Source organism: Oryzias latipes, chromosome 20 (genome assembly GCF_002234675.1).
Source record: "Oryzias latipes chromosome 20, ASM223467v1".
Classification (NCBI taxonomy): domain Eukaryota; kingdom Metazoa; phylum Chordata; class Actinopteri; order Beloniformes; family Adrianichthyidae; genus Oryzias; species Oryzias latipes.
In genome coordinates, this window is record NC_019878.2 from 20,585,780 (window position 1) to 20,600,145 (window position 14,366).

A 14,366-nucleotide genomic window follows, 5' to 3' on the forward strand; every position below is an offset into this window, starting at 1 on the left:
CCAGACATGGTGATAGAACTAAAAAAGAACGTTTTAAAAAAAGAAAAAGAATAAATACATTTTTAAAAATGACATCCATGACATCTCCAAAAGACGCCTCGCAGGGTTTGTTTTTTATATTTCAGAGGCTCACAGTTACATAAAGTTTGCAGCCGTACTGACTTGACTTCTAGTCTTCTCTGTTCTACATGGTGTCTCATCTGTACTGGAAAGCTGGACCACAGTGTTTTTGATTGAATCAACACTGCCCTCTGGTGGATGCGAGGCCTAATCAGCCGAACCAGGAGACAGAACGATAACAGATGTTGAAACTGAGGTTTCCAGATGTTTTACTGAGTCTTTTAAAGCGTTGACGCGCTGTATCTAAATATTTGGGAGGAACTGCGTCATTTACGGACAGGATGACGCGTTCAGATTCAGATTTTTTTAACAGGTAATAAAGCTGTGGATGAATGAAGACATGGGTGACAATAAAGGGATGTATCAGTGACAACAGAGCTGCAATGAAGTTCTGCGTAATTTTGCTCCTCAAGTCATCGGTGACGGAACTGTGATGCGCGCCGCGCAACAGCCTGCCAGCTCCAGCCTGTCCTGAAGGAAGCCATCGCAGAAGGCAGCGCACATTGTGTTCTGGCCATCAATGCATGAGCGCAGAAAAATCTTTGCACACTTGCAGGAAACGCATGCGCGTAGATGAAACCAACTGGTTTGTGTCAAATCGATGCAGACGGATGTGATCGAGCTGAAAATCACCTGTATTCTGGCATTCATGGTGACACAGTAAGTAATCCTTCGTATATATTTTTTTCTAACAATAAGCCTTTTTGTACTGCTCGTACCATTTTTTTAAACACTCGTCTTAAATGGTAAAATAACGGAGGGAATCCTTTGAGATTGGAGCATCTTCATCTTTCCAGCATGATGGATATTAGGATTCATTTTGGATAAGTCATCCAAAGCGATTTGGATTTGTGACATCATTACCTATACAGCCGATTTTTGTTTTTCTGTCAGAACACACATTTTCACCCTATTCGATCAAATAATTTCATTGTGTTACTATAAATGGCTGCTTGCTTTGGGGGTGAGCGCCTTTCTTGCGTCTACCATCACGCGTGCGCATCCTCCCGAGGATACAACTGATGGATGCGATCTCTGCGGTCCAGAGTGACGCCTTGTCGCTGTCATCACTGCTCATCCCTGCGCGGAGAGGAATGAGAGGGAGGCGTGGAGGTCTGCTGTTCATCATACTCAGTGGAATATCTGCAGATGGCTTCCTGAGCTGTTTTCACTCAATTATTTGTTAAGCTGCAGCCCATTAAGCGCTGTTTGTGGATACAAACACATCGATTTTCAAGCTCGCGTGCGTAAAAGTCTCACATCAACATCCTAAAGTGCATTCCGCAGGTATTTCCCCTTCATGACAATCAGTAGAGCTTATTCGGGGAAACTCTGAAACATTTCAGGCCTGCTTTGGATGTGTAATCTGATCATTTAATTGTTTGTGAAGCATCTTCCTGGTGCGTTATCTCCCATTAATATCCCTGATTTCCTTTGCTAGCAGTCCATGGGCTCAGAGCGGGCGGAGATGCGCAAGAGACAGATGCAGGTTCATCAGGAAGCAGCTGCCAGTGTCCTCCAAGCGCGCCACAGAATGGGAAACACCCCCACGAACGCCTCAAACGCCTGCTGCTTCTGCTGGTGCTGCTGCTGTAGCTGCTCCTGGTAACACACAGCATTTTTCTCCAGATAAGAGACCAATAGTTTAAAATACAAATGCGGTTTGGGCCCAATTGCAACTTTTCCAAATAAAATGTACTGTCTTATTCCACACAAAACAAAAATATCTAATTTTGATCAACTTCTAAAATAAGTTAATTAGAAAATAGTCACCTAATATTGGGTATTTGAATCAAATGTGCTGCTTTGGTTATAAATGTCAGCTCTTTAAACTTACTTATCTTTAAAATGTGTTTGCACAAATATAGAATAAATAAACGAGAATCTAAAAATTGTATGCCTATGAAGTTGATATTAGCTTGTCCTTAAGAAGTTTTGAGGAATTACCATATTTGAACAAAAGGGTGGAGTGGGGGAAAAAAACTGCAGAGCCACACGCTGGTCAACAGCAGTACTGCACCCTGTCCTTTCTTCTTTTCATTTCAGAGCCTGTGATGTTGATCATTCATGCACAGCTTTTGGTTTTACATAAATAAAAGATGCTATTTTTAAAACCCCACACATTAACTGAGGTAAAAAATAAATAAAAGTACAGCTGGTTTCAACACAAAAGCAATAGATTGCCAAACCTCACAATATAATAAAAAATAAACATGGAACCTCATTAACAATTGTGATCCAAACAATAAAATGCATCTCAAAGCTTTGTTCTCATTTTGAGACTAAATATAGAAACAAACCAATATTTGCAGTGAGCATACTTTCCCTTTCTGTACTGTAATCCCAGACTGTGTGTTCTGTGCATGAGACCAGTCTGTCTCTCATTGCAAGCTACTACATGTGAGTTCCTGCTGGTCGATGAACAGCAAAACATCAGGTTATTTCTGCAATAATTTACAGAATTTCACTTTTAGTTTTAATTGGTCGACTCCTAACTCATTCCTAACTCCCCCCTCTGAGGACAAGAATATATGTTGTCGCCACGATGTATTTAAATGCCTTGTAATCATCATACATATAATAGGGTTTATTGTGGACTCACCTGAACCAATTAGTCAAAGCCCAGCTGCTCCTACAGGTACTGGGAACATTTTAATTACACACAGGTGAGACCCACACAATGAAGAAGGCAGTTGATACACTTTATTATTTACGCAACAGTTCCCTCTGGATGGGGTTGAATCAGCTTTATGAGAAATAAACACAAAGGATTGTGGCAATGTTGCATTACAATTTCCAGATTATGATGTTGAATTATAATTAAGATGACTTATTTTTTTTTAGATCTAAAGACTGAACTAAACTAATTAAACACATATTTTTGGGAAAAGTACTGGAGTGATTACCATGCTGAGAGCCTGTAAACATAATTTACCCCTAATGAGAGTGGGTCACACTCATTATTTCTTTACCAGCCAGGCTGAAAAATGTATTGTCATGTTGAAACATTCCAACAACAAGATACTTTAGGAGAGGTTCCGACATATTATATGATGGAAACCTGGAAAAACAATGGTTTATATCGTTTTTTAAAGACTCAATCACTCTGATGACAATTGTGTTTTTTTAACACAATTTAGCATTTTTCTGATGATGGAGGAGATATTTAAAGACATTTTTGCTTAAAATTACATTTCTGACTATCTCTTTTTCCAAATTGATGTGAATCAGGAGCAGATGAAAAAATTGAGGTTGGAAAAATAACTTATTTGTGACATAGAAAACACACTTGGTGGGCCACAAGAGGGAGAGCATGTAAACAGAGAGCTCTCAGCAACAAGGGGGGGAGGGTGTTAATCCACGCCAACAGACCCGCCCACAACTCAGTGGCAAATTTCAAATGAACCACTGCCGACCTGCAGAAACTATGTCCTGAAAAGAGGACGAACATTTCAAAAGATCCAAATCTGTTCATAAAGTTTTCAGTCAAAACCACAGAACAAGTAAGGGAACTTTTGTGAGTTTACAGAGATCAGGACTAACGAGATGTGTAATCTCAAATTTACATCAACAATACTGATCTGAAATAAAATAGAGGACCTAAACTTCACCCCAAGATAAAGACAAAACATTTACCACGGTGTTTGACTTTAAATTTACCCTGTTCTGTCCCAAAATCTTCCTAGGTGACAAAAACAGCAAATGGCATGACCTAGATCTTATACCTTATTCCCTATTCTGCCAGCCTGTGGGGGTACTATCATAGTATGGGGCTGCTTCTGTTGATTAAGCATATAAAATGTTCAGGAAGTGAAATATTTCCATCCACACTTTTACGTGGATGAAAAAGGAACATTTAAAAGTAAAAATGATATAAAAAAAGGCTCAGCTGTGACATGAAATGTTACTTGTACACATGGAATGACCTCCTCTGAAGTCATCCGCTGTGATGAAAATCTCTGTTCAAGAAAGCTACTTCTCATTTGGACATGGTTTCTTTTTCAGCTGCTTCTTAAAATGCACTTTAGAGGTGAACTGATGTTAAAACGGATGTTCGTTTCAGTTTGACTGTAAGAGGGGAAGACGAAACCATACAGAGATCTACATTTGAACACAGGACAGAAGAGACAACCAATAACTGTGAAGAAAGGTGATTGCACCACCTTACGACAAACACCTTTAGCATGTTGGAGTAAAGCCTTCAAATGAATAACTTGATCTCTTCTTTTTTTGTTTTTCTCCAGTCCAAAGCCCACTTTGGAAGACGCTAACTCTTGGGCAGTGTCGTTTGAAAGGGTGATGAAAAGTGCAGCTGGACGGAGCTGCTTCAGGCAGTTCCTGAGGACAGAGTTCAGCGAGGAGAACATGATGTTCTGGCTCGCCTGTGAGGAGCTCAAAAAGGAGACTAACAAGATTGTGGTGGAGGAGAAAGTACGTCAGATCTATGAGGACTTCATCTCCATCCTATCTCCAAAAGAGGTGACTACTACTGAAAAATATACAGTCAAACTAGGCAATATGTTTCTGTTAAAAAACTGATAAATTAGGGAAATCAAAATTGATCATATAGTTTGTTATGGATCATTGGCTGTATATGATAACTGGACTGAGTGACCCCTTTTCCCAGGCGTTCCAAATGGTACCCATTAACTCCAAGAAGCCAAAATCCCGTAGACTTCTATAGACTTCTATATATATTATATAATTTAATTAGCCTGTTTGGCTGCAGACATCAACATCCAGTACCAGAAGTCCTCGAATTGAACTGAAAGTTCCCCCATATCGCCTGAAAATAAACAAATTTTCTCCATTTTAAGCTTTAATAGTTTTTCTTCTTCTTTTTTTTACATTTTTGAACCTTTTTTTGGGCAAGGGTTAAGGTAAGGGTAAGTTGTGTACTTTCCGCAACCAGCCGCCGATGATGTCAGGCTCCATCTTGCCTGCAGCTAGGTCCCTCTCGATTTTTTCCACACCTAATTCGATTTCTGATTTTCTCCCTTTACTTTCTCTGAACAAAAATTACAAATGATGACAAAAACTGTTTTATTAAACATCTTCTTTGGAAGTTGGCCTGAACACAAAGTGCAACAAAGCGGCAATGTGTTTTGTGAGCTACCACTAGCTTCAGCAACTCGTGAAGAGAAACTTTTGTTGCACCTGACAGAGTTTCTGTTTCAGGTGTTGACAGAAATTTGTCGCACTTTCGTTAGCAACAGCCTTCAAACAGCACGTCGTTTGTCAGAAGTCACAAAACCGAACTAGTTCTATTAGAAGAAGCGGTTCGTGTTTGGTAACAGGCTCCTCTTTGCTGAAATGGGCAGGTTGACCTTACTCTAAACAACGGAAACCCAAGAAAGCAGAGTGCAAGGGAAAATAAAATCTAAAATTTTCCCAAAAATGTTTACATTTTTTAGATAAAATCGGTTTATTGTCCAGCCCTGAGTGGTGTGGACTTCCAACAAGCTCACTCCTGATTGGTGAGAATAGTTGCCACAGAAAAGGTTGGTCCGATTTGGACCAATCGCAGCTTACTGATGTCATCTGGGGACCGAATTGACTTCATTTCCTGTAGCCTGGGTGACATCATGCTCACTCGCTCCAGTTCCATAACATTGACATACAGTGAATGTTATGGATTTTCTCCAATTGGTAATCAATGCGGTCCAATAATAAACTATATATGACTATTTTTAGGTTTGTAGTTATAAAAAAGGAAATAAAGGATTATTACCTCTTTTTAAAAACAAAACGTTGATTTTTTTTTATAATATACGAGCGGAAAATTTTATTAATCTGTATGTAAGTAATGTTTAAAGTATCAGAGCATCTTTGTGGACTTTTAGCAAAACATCAGAATCTAATTTCAGGTATGAAAATGTCAAATGAAAACTTAAAAATTGTATGTAGTCCAACAAGTTTTGCCCAGCATTAACCTCAGCAGGTGACTTATTCAATATTTTCCTCACTATGCCTCCTCCTCCTCCTCCTCTCCAGGTCAGTCTGGATTCACGCGTTCGAGAGGTGATCAACAAGAACATGCTGGAGCCGACCTCTCAAACATTCGACGATGCTCAGCAGCAGATTTACACGTTGATGCAGAGAGACTCGTACCCTCGTTTCATAAACTCGTCCATGTACACGGATCTCCTCAAGAACCTGGAGGAGGCTCCTCCAGAGCCATAGACTCTCCCCCCCACCCTGCCAGGCACTTCAGGTTGCGGCGCATGCATCCCACACAGAGAAGTTTCATGTTCGTGTTGGCGTCCGGCTATTTCCAGACCAACTGGTGGAGAACTGAAGACTCCCAGTCTGTGTCCAGCTGTAACTGCTGTTTATTTACCCACCATTAGCTTACCAAAACCCTCAGAGCAAACTAGATCAAGCGCTAGGTTCAGCATCAGTTACTGCAATTGTTAAAAAGAAAAAAAAAAACAAATCTATATTTTTATAAATACTCCCTAGCGCTCCACATTGCACTTTTCTACCTTATTTAGTGAAAGGAAGCATGTATCTGTAAGCACTGCATTTGTATTTAGGTGTATTTGTGAGCCTTAATGCATTTCCAGTTCTTGTAGAAACGTCTAGGTTTTCTTTAACTGTAATCCTAAAAAGAAGGAAAGTGCCTTGGAATAACATCTTCTACACAAGCATCTTTGCTCAAACACGAATGGTGCGACAGTGACTTCACACGTTGGTGCTTTCAGCTCTTTCTCAAAGACGAAACTTTGTACGACTCGATGAGCTGACGCCCGGAATCAATCTCGCCTGTGTCCCAATACTGTGATGTTAGTCACATATTTCATTTAAACCAAACAGGGAAGAAAGCAAACACTGAATACATGATTATGACCACTGATATTTGTGTATTTAAAACCAATTTGTGTGAAATAGTTATTTGAATTCTCACAATTTAAATAAAGCACAATCAGATCACGTTTTGTTGTCCGTTTCTTTTGAACATTCACAGAATATTCCACTCTTTTCTAAAGCTAAAGCTTTGCACTGGCTTGCCTTGAAATTACACATGATTTTCAAAATTGCCCTCAGAGGATGCTAAGACAAATTAAGGCATTCAAGAAGCCCACATGTTTAGCTTGTTTAAAAATAAACACGAAAGAAATTCTTTTAAGATAAATCCAAAAATAAAAAGCAGCAAAATCCAAATTTAAAAATCTGTAAGCAACAAAGAACGGATCTTACATTGGAAATATCTAATTCAACGAATCAACACAAGCTTTAATTAGTACTACACTAAGTAATTATGGCAAAAAAATACTTATAAGAAAGTAAATACTAAGTCATAATGTATAGCCCTGGTTATTAAAACACATTTCCAGTAAGAAATGGCTCATCTGAATGGCAAGATCTTAACAATCAAGCAAATAAGGTATTTCTGCTGTAACACTGAGGGTTGCGCATGGCTCCAGGTCAGAATGCAGCACCGCGCCAGTCATGCCTCTCCCAGGAAAACTGTCCCAGTCCCCGTCTGAATCTATGGAATAGCAGCATGGATTTTTTGTCAAGTGAGTCGGTGCTCCTCCGGTCTGGTCTCGCTGGAGTGGAGCTCTGACTGAATCCAAACAAAAATGCCCGAAGTTCATTCATCGCTAACGGCGGGAAGATGTTTCTCTATGAACCGTTTAACGTCCACCATTTCCTGCAAAAGCCAGAAACATAAATGAATTAAAGCCACGAGCGGCGTTGTGAGGCCCGCAAAAGTGCTACCTGTCCCTTCTCTTGCCGCCACCCTTTGACCCGCCCTCACCGGCTACACACGCTTTTTTCTCCCCCTCTTCCCCAGCCACCCTGCTAAGAACCATATGTGACAAATTCATCATAAAAAAATGTATATATTGGCTTTTTTGTCAGCTTCATCTCCATAGCAACTATTTTATGTTTGGGTCACCTAGGGATGACAAACCGGTCTATGTAATTTCTAGAAGAATCGACAAAAGTCAATTAATTTTTTTATCTTCACAACAGGGTTGTTGTTGTTTTTTGGCCAACAATGCTCACATTTCTAAAACATTCATATTTAACGCCAAAGATTAATGTATTAAAACTTCACAATATTCTGGTAAAAAGAAGAAAAAAAAGTTCTGGTTGTGGTTTTAGACTTAACCAGATGGAGTGTGTCTGAAATGTCGTAAAAAAATAGCTTAGAAAAACGTTTCCGGTTCTCAAGTTGTGCGAAAATGTGGAAATTGTTCAATTTTACACTTTGTCACATTAACGGCTGCCAAGCCGTAGAACCTGCAGCTATCCCATAATCATTTCCAAACTCCCTTTTGATATCACAGACACGTTTTTGGTTTCGTTAGTGGATTTTGAAACACATGTTTTACGCCCATAAGAGATTTTTGCCCCATTTTTGCAGGACAGGACAAAAGTCAAAGAAGGGAACCGGTTGGAGGACGCAGCACACGGACCTCAGGACAGGTGCTGTGAGGTAGACCTCGATACGTCTTGAAGGCCATGTTTGCCGGGTTGATCAAACTCTTCATTTTCTCTGCCGTCTGGGTGCCAAACATCAATGGGACCAGAGGGTCTGCGTCTCCATGGCACTGCAGCACGTGCATGTCCTTGTTAGCACTGTTGGCTGCTGCCTGAGAATAGAAGAGATTAGGGTTATTCCTATGATCTGATTACGACCGATTATCACATGACTGTAGGATTGCTCAAATCCATGAAAGCGCCTATTGGCAGCTACTTGGAATATGTTTTGGAACTGGAAGGATGAAGACGGTAGTTTTGACTAACTTGAGGGAATGACTTGCGGAGGGGAAGCCAGGAGCTTAGAGCGATCACGCCGGCCAGCTTCTGCTGAGTTGTCAGTGCTGTGTAAAGAGACAATGCTCCACCCTGGAAAAACAAACCCACCATCCAGTTTGTCTCACACAGGATCTGTTTATCACCACAGACAACAGACAAGACACTTCTAGCATCATGTCAACAGGGAAGTGGTGCGAAGCTTCCGATTCCAACAAAAATAGGCTTTTTGTCCTTTAAATCATAACATCTTTTTGTATTAGTGATCTCTTTTGAGCCCTAAAAAGAAATAATTGATATATTTTTTATTGAATAAATGTAATTATAGTGTGCTTTTAACTGATAAAACAAAACAAAAGAGTGCTTTAGTCATATTTTACACTGATTTATGTTATTTATTGCACCCTCTGACATCTGCAACACTTACCTGTGAAAATCCTCCCAGGATAATTCTGTGTGAAGGGATGCCATTCCTCACTTCTTGCTCTATCAAGGTTTTAACTGAAAATCAAATTTAGAAAAAAAGAAAAGTTCTGACAAATCTGCAATAAAATAACTCGCAACTAAAACCCACATTAAAGACTCACGATTCTCTGAAGCTCTCTTGATTCCAGCCTCATCTTCATCTGCATCTGGGCTCAACCCATAGATGTCAAACCTGAAAAAGACAAACTTTTGTTATGTTCACACTAGAAATGGGAATTCAAGCGACCACTTCCAGTGAAATGTCGACGTAAACGCTCGTTTATGCACCCTTTGGTCTTCCATGTTCAAAGCTCTGGCTAGTTTTGTAACCCTTGTGCTATCCTAGGCACTATTGCATTGGGAGTTGGGTCATCTAGACCCATTAGACAGTGCGCTGAACCTTTTTTCTTCAATGATTTGTGATCTTCACTGGTGTCCATGGATTACATGAAATCTTTCCACCTTTATCCACCTTTGTCATGGTAGGAATAACACATCAATGTAAAAGGTGGGGTCATCTAAGATAGCACAAGGGTTAAAGGGCTTATATCGTGCTATTCTTCAGCCTTTCAGAATAAACGACATCCATATATTAGATCATACGTTACCTTTGGCACTCTAAAGAACACATTTCCTATGAAATGTGAGTTATTTTCGCAGCTAATTTCCTACCCGGAAGTAAGACGCCTGGATCTCTACGGCTCCGCTTTTACTCCTTGTGGGTAAACCTAGAACCGGCCTCGGCAGCATCGGCTGTGGATGTGCATATTGTGTATATAAAAGGAAAGCGTTTAACCGATCACCCCTGGCTCCACTGAGGAAGTGGGCGTGTGTGTTCGCCAGGGGGCGGAGCTGACAGCTCAGTCTCTGCTCTTTCACTTTGCGAAGTCATAATGTGAGAACCCGCTCATTTTTGTGGATTGGGAGGGGTTGGTGCTCAGAGAGCAGGGTTTCAGATAAATGCTCAAAGATGCGTGAATGGATCAAAATGACTGCTTTGGGGTTGTTTATAGCGAGAAATGAATATTATTATACATTTATAAGGTCAAAAGGTTCATTTTGAACGATAAAAGTTGAACTTTAATCAGGGACTCGGGTTTGGTAGTATCGATGGATGGCATCCCTTCTAAAACACGGAAGAGCCAAGCGTTTGAAAATCAATCTTGGAGGAGAAATTACAAATTGCAGTTAAATGACAAAGTTTTTCATATATTGGAATAGAGCTTTGAAAGAAAAAAGCCTGGAGCAAGATTTGCACTCCGTTGACGTTGCACACCTCCTTTAACGCCGAGTACATGCGCTTGTTTTGGGTAGCAACAGTCCACTTTAAGCACCGTGTGCTAAACCCACGTTCAAGAAGCAGTCGGGCATCTGACATGCACACCGGGCATGAACAGGTCCAAAGAAAAACAACGGTGACCCTCACCAAGAAGGCATGGACATCCTCATGTTTAATGAGACAGGCATGGTGGGGCTGTGAAAAAACAGAGAGGGGAGTTGAGCAAGTACATGCAAATATCAATCAGAGCAATTAAGACTTTTCCAAACTTACGCATGTGGAAAAATGTACTTCACATGAGGTAGTCTGATGCCAGCAAAAGCCTCTGCCCAGCCGTGCCTGTCAAGACAGACAAAAACAAACACTTTCTTTATGAAACTATTCAGCACCTAAGAACAGAAGAAGCCTGTCTTTCATACCCAGTGTCACCAAGTCCATGCAGGAATACGACCTGTACAAAACAACAAGAACACTACTAATCAGGAAGGGCGCGTGGAAATCAACGCTTTCTTTCTTTGTCGTTGTGTTGTTTGTTGTAAACTCACCGCCGCGGTGGCTTTCCGGGCAGCAGGCACTATGGCAGGTAAAGGCGCTGACATGTTGTTGCCGCACATACAGCGCTGAGACAGCTGATATGCACGGGGGATGTTAGCACCTTGTTGCTAATAACGACGTGACCTGCTGTCAATCTGAGTCGAAATTACGGGCTTCAGAGCACAAACGACGCTAAAATAAACAAACACCTGCTGGCCATCCAGAATAAAGTAGCGCTGCCTCCTGCCACCTGTAGATGGATATGTTGTTGTTTTTAAAAAAAAAGGGAAATATCCAAGTAAACAACACGCCAAGTCAGCTCAGTAGCTACTCGCCCGCTATTCGCCTTCTGCTAAGACAAACCTTTGTAGCCCCGCCCCCGAAGCAACAACCTTTAATTTCATTTGCTCCCCGTCTTTAGGGAAAATGTGATTGGTTGAAAAACATGTCACTTTGATTTGCCTTCACAGTAAGAGTAGTGACCACTAAAAAAAAAATTTACACTTGCTGCGAAAGTGCTTGTATTACTGCTAGTAGCTGGATCAAGTTACAGATTTATAAAATATGTTAAAACAAATTGCAACAAAAAGTTGTTTTTGAATAAAAATGTGGCCAAAACATGTTAGAAAACTGATTCTAAAGGATTTAGTCAGTTTAGTAAAAAAAAAAAAATGTTACAAACATAAAAATAATTGAAATAATTTACTAGCTGGGTGTCTAAATTGTCAAAAGTTTATAATGAAGGAGCAACGATGGGCTAATATTAAACATTAAAAGTGAGGAGGGAATGTAGCCACTGAACAAACAATAACATGCTTGGGCTCCCTAAATTATTTATCATTAAAAATAACAACAAAGAAGACTATGTATAAATATTATTTTTCAATCAAATCTAATATTCATGACTGACTTTGACACTAGTTTACGCAAAGTTTATTTCGTGGAGTTTTCAAACTTTTAATTTGAAGTTAACAGAAAACTCCTCTCCCCTACATCCGCTTCCGCCAAATCACGTGATGTGTATGTCCTTGGTTTGCTAACTTTGGCATGTGAGCCGGAATCATGTCTTTTCCTAAAAAACCTGGTGGTAAAGCGTTGGATGTTTTGCAGAATCTTCCGCGAATTACATTAGCGAATTTACGGCCTGAGCCAGGAGCGAGAAAACGGGTAATTTTACTTTTCTTCCTTTTGTTATATTAACATTTATTTAACACTGTGTTGCTAACGTAGCTACTAGTAGTTAGCTTAAACCCTGTGAAGGGTTTTGACCATGCATGGCTGCTGGACTATAAAACTAACGCTTTTGTGTTTCAGGAGAGAAGACGGGGAAGAGGACAGCACGGGGGAAACAGAAGCGGACGAGGTCACAAAGGAGAGCGGCAGAGGGGGACCCGTCCTCGGTTGGGGTTTGAGGGAGGGCAGACCCCGTTTTATCTAGCTATACCTAAATATGGCTTTAATGAAGGACACAGGTAAACAACATCCAGCTTCATATACGTTCAAACAAGAAGACATGTTAATATTGCCAAAAATTATGAAAGTAAACATGGATTCTAATAAATTTTTAAAAACAATTCTAAAGTACTAGTTGTAAGGCTTCTTTATTATTATTATGATTTTAACTAATTTACAGTATGTATTTTATAAGGTCTGTGAATTTAAATTATTTCATTTTTTTTATTCAAAAGATCATATTTGATTTAAAGTTTTAAATACTTCAACTTCATGTTTTCATTAAAAAAAACAACAACAACAACACACGCTTATCGTCATCAAACTGTTTTGACAGACCTGGCACTTCAAACTGAACTCATGTAAAACTTTGAGGATTGAAATCAAATATTCTCAGTCAAAATGACCAATAAAACATTAAGGTTTTCTCCATTTTGTACGTGGATTTTTGCATTGTTTCTGTAGGAAAGATAAATGAAAATCTCATTAAGACCAGTTTGTCTTTTTTGTTTTTCTTAGTCGACGTCCTCAATACCAGCCTCTGTCACTGAAACGACTGCAGTACTTGATCGATCTGGGCCGTGTTGACCCGACCCAGCCCATAGACCTGACCCAGCTCGTCAATGCCAGAGGAGTGACGATCCAGCCTCTGAAGAGGGACTATGGAGTCCAGCTTGTTGATGAGGTAACCAGGTCTCTGTTGTGCTTTCTTAGTAGAGGTTAAGGGTAACTCTAAATTGTACTTGTTTAAAACACACACTGTAAAGAGTTAGAATCCAACTCAAAGTTATATTTTTCCATAATAGTCTGTTGTAAATATGTATACATGAGTACTACTCTCCTGAAGGTTGGCTAATAGAAGAAAGAACAAATTTGGGTTTTATTAAATAAATCCTTAATGGATTTTCACTTTGATATGTCAATAAAGATGCTATAGAGGTTTTTTAACTTTTCATGCAAACCTTTTTTTATTTTTACAAGTCTGCATTCAGATTTTGAAGCTATTAGACGAACATTTTCAACCAGAACTGACTCTTGCCACCAGGGGGCACTGCAGGACAGCATTGTCTAACATACACAGATAAAGATGTTTGTTCACCTGCTCCTTTTTATCTTTGCTCTTTCAGGGTTCTGATATTTTTGCAGCCAAAATAAACATAGAGGTTCAGAGAGCATCTGAAGGAGCCATCGCTGCTGTCGAACGAAACGGAGGCGTCATCACCACCAGCTTCTATGATCCCATAAGTATTGGTAACTAACCAGTGAGCGCTCTCAGTTTCATATGTCCATGCTTTTAGTAGGACGGGCTGTAACGTGTTTTTCTCTTACAGAGATTCTCATCAGGCCCGTGCCATTCTTCATGCGTGGCCAACCCATCCCGAAGCGAATGCTACCCGGGGAGGACATGGTTCCGTACTACACGAGCGCTGAAAACCGAGGTTACTTGGCCGATCCAGACAAAATCCAGCAGGCCCGGCTGGCCCTGGCGCAGAAGTACGGCTACGTGTTGCCAGATATTTCAAGGGACGAACTTTATCACATGTTGGCTATGAGGAAGGATGTTCGACAGGTCTTCTTTGGGCTCTCTCCAGGCTGGGTTGTTAACATGGCAGAGAGGAAAATTCTGAAACCAACTGATGAAAAACTGCTGAAATACTACACGTCATAGGTTCTTTGTGTACAGTATATTATTTTATATTGAAAATAATGCTGTGATTTAAATAAAGGGAATCCTTTAAAGACTCAA

General features: G+C 40.1%; 3 protein-coding genes across 4 annotated transcripts; 2 read left to right on the forward strand and 1 right to left on the reverse strand.

The window, feature by feature from the left end:
• Positions 1 to 333: 333 nt before the first annotated feature.
• On the forward strand, positions 334 to 7,053 carry LOC101160855 (regulator of G-protein signaling 20). Of its 2 annotated transcripts, none has more exons than XM_020712429.2 (5): positions 334 to 780; positions 1,565 to 1,725; positions 4,184 to 4,270; positions 4,365 to 4,599; positions 6,115 to 7,053. In XM_020712429.2, exons 1-5 carry the CDS (start codon positions 694 to 696, stop codon positions 6,301 to 6,303), a joined length of 759 nt encoding a protein of 252 aa, XP_020568088.1. In that variant the 5' UTR covers positions 334 to 693; the 3' UTR covers positions 6,304 to 7,053. The 2 variants fall into 2 exon arrangements, with proteins under 2 accessions (XP_020568088.1, XP_004081190.1); XM_004081142.4 differs by having other exon boundaries at positions 336 to 780; positions 1,562 to 1,725.
• On the reverse strand, positions 6,964 to 11,594 carry lypla1 (lysophospholipase I). Its single transcript, XM_004081139.4, has 9 exons — positions 11,179 to 11,594; positions 11,053 to 11,084; positions 10,907 to 10,972; positions 10,781 to 10,828; positions 9,477 to 9,547; positions 9,317 to 9,390; positions 8,881 to 8,982; positions 8,550 to 8,726; positions 6,964 to 7,777 (listed from the first exon to the last, which is right to left on the reverse strand). The coding sequence occupies exons 1-9, from the start codon at positions 11,245 to 11,247 to the stop codon at positions 7,718 to 7,720; spliced, it is 699 nt and encodes a 232-aa protein (XP_004081187.1). The 5' UTR covers positions 11,248 to 11,594; the 3' UTR covers positions 6,964 to 7,717.
• Positions 11,595 to 12,163: 569 nt separating this feature from the next.
• mrpl15 (mitochondrial ribosomal protein L15) lies at positions 12,164 to 14,366 on the forward strand. Its single transcript, XM_004081141.4, has 5 exons — positions 12,164 to 12,334; positions 12,482 to 12,639; positions 13,139 to 13,304; positions 13,747 to 13,870; positions 13,951 to 14,366. The coding sequence occupies exons 1-5, from the start codon at positions 12,230 to 12,232 to the stop codon at positions 14,286 to 14,288; spliced, it is 891 nt and encodes a 296-aa protein (XP_004081189.1). The 5' UTR covers positions 12,164 to 12,229; the 3' UTR covers positions 14,289 to 14,366.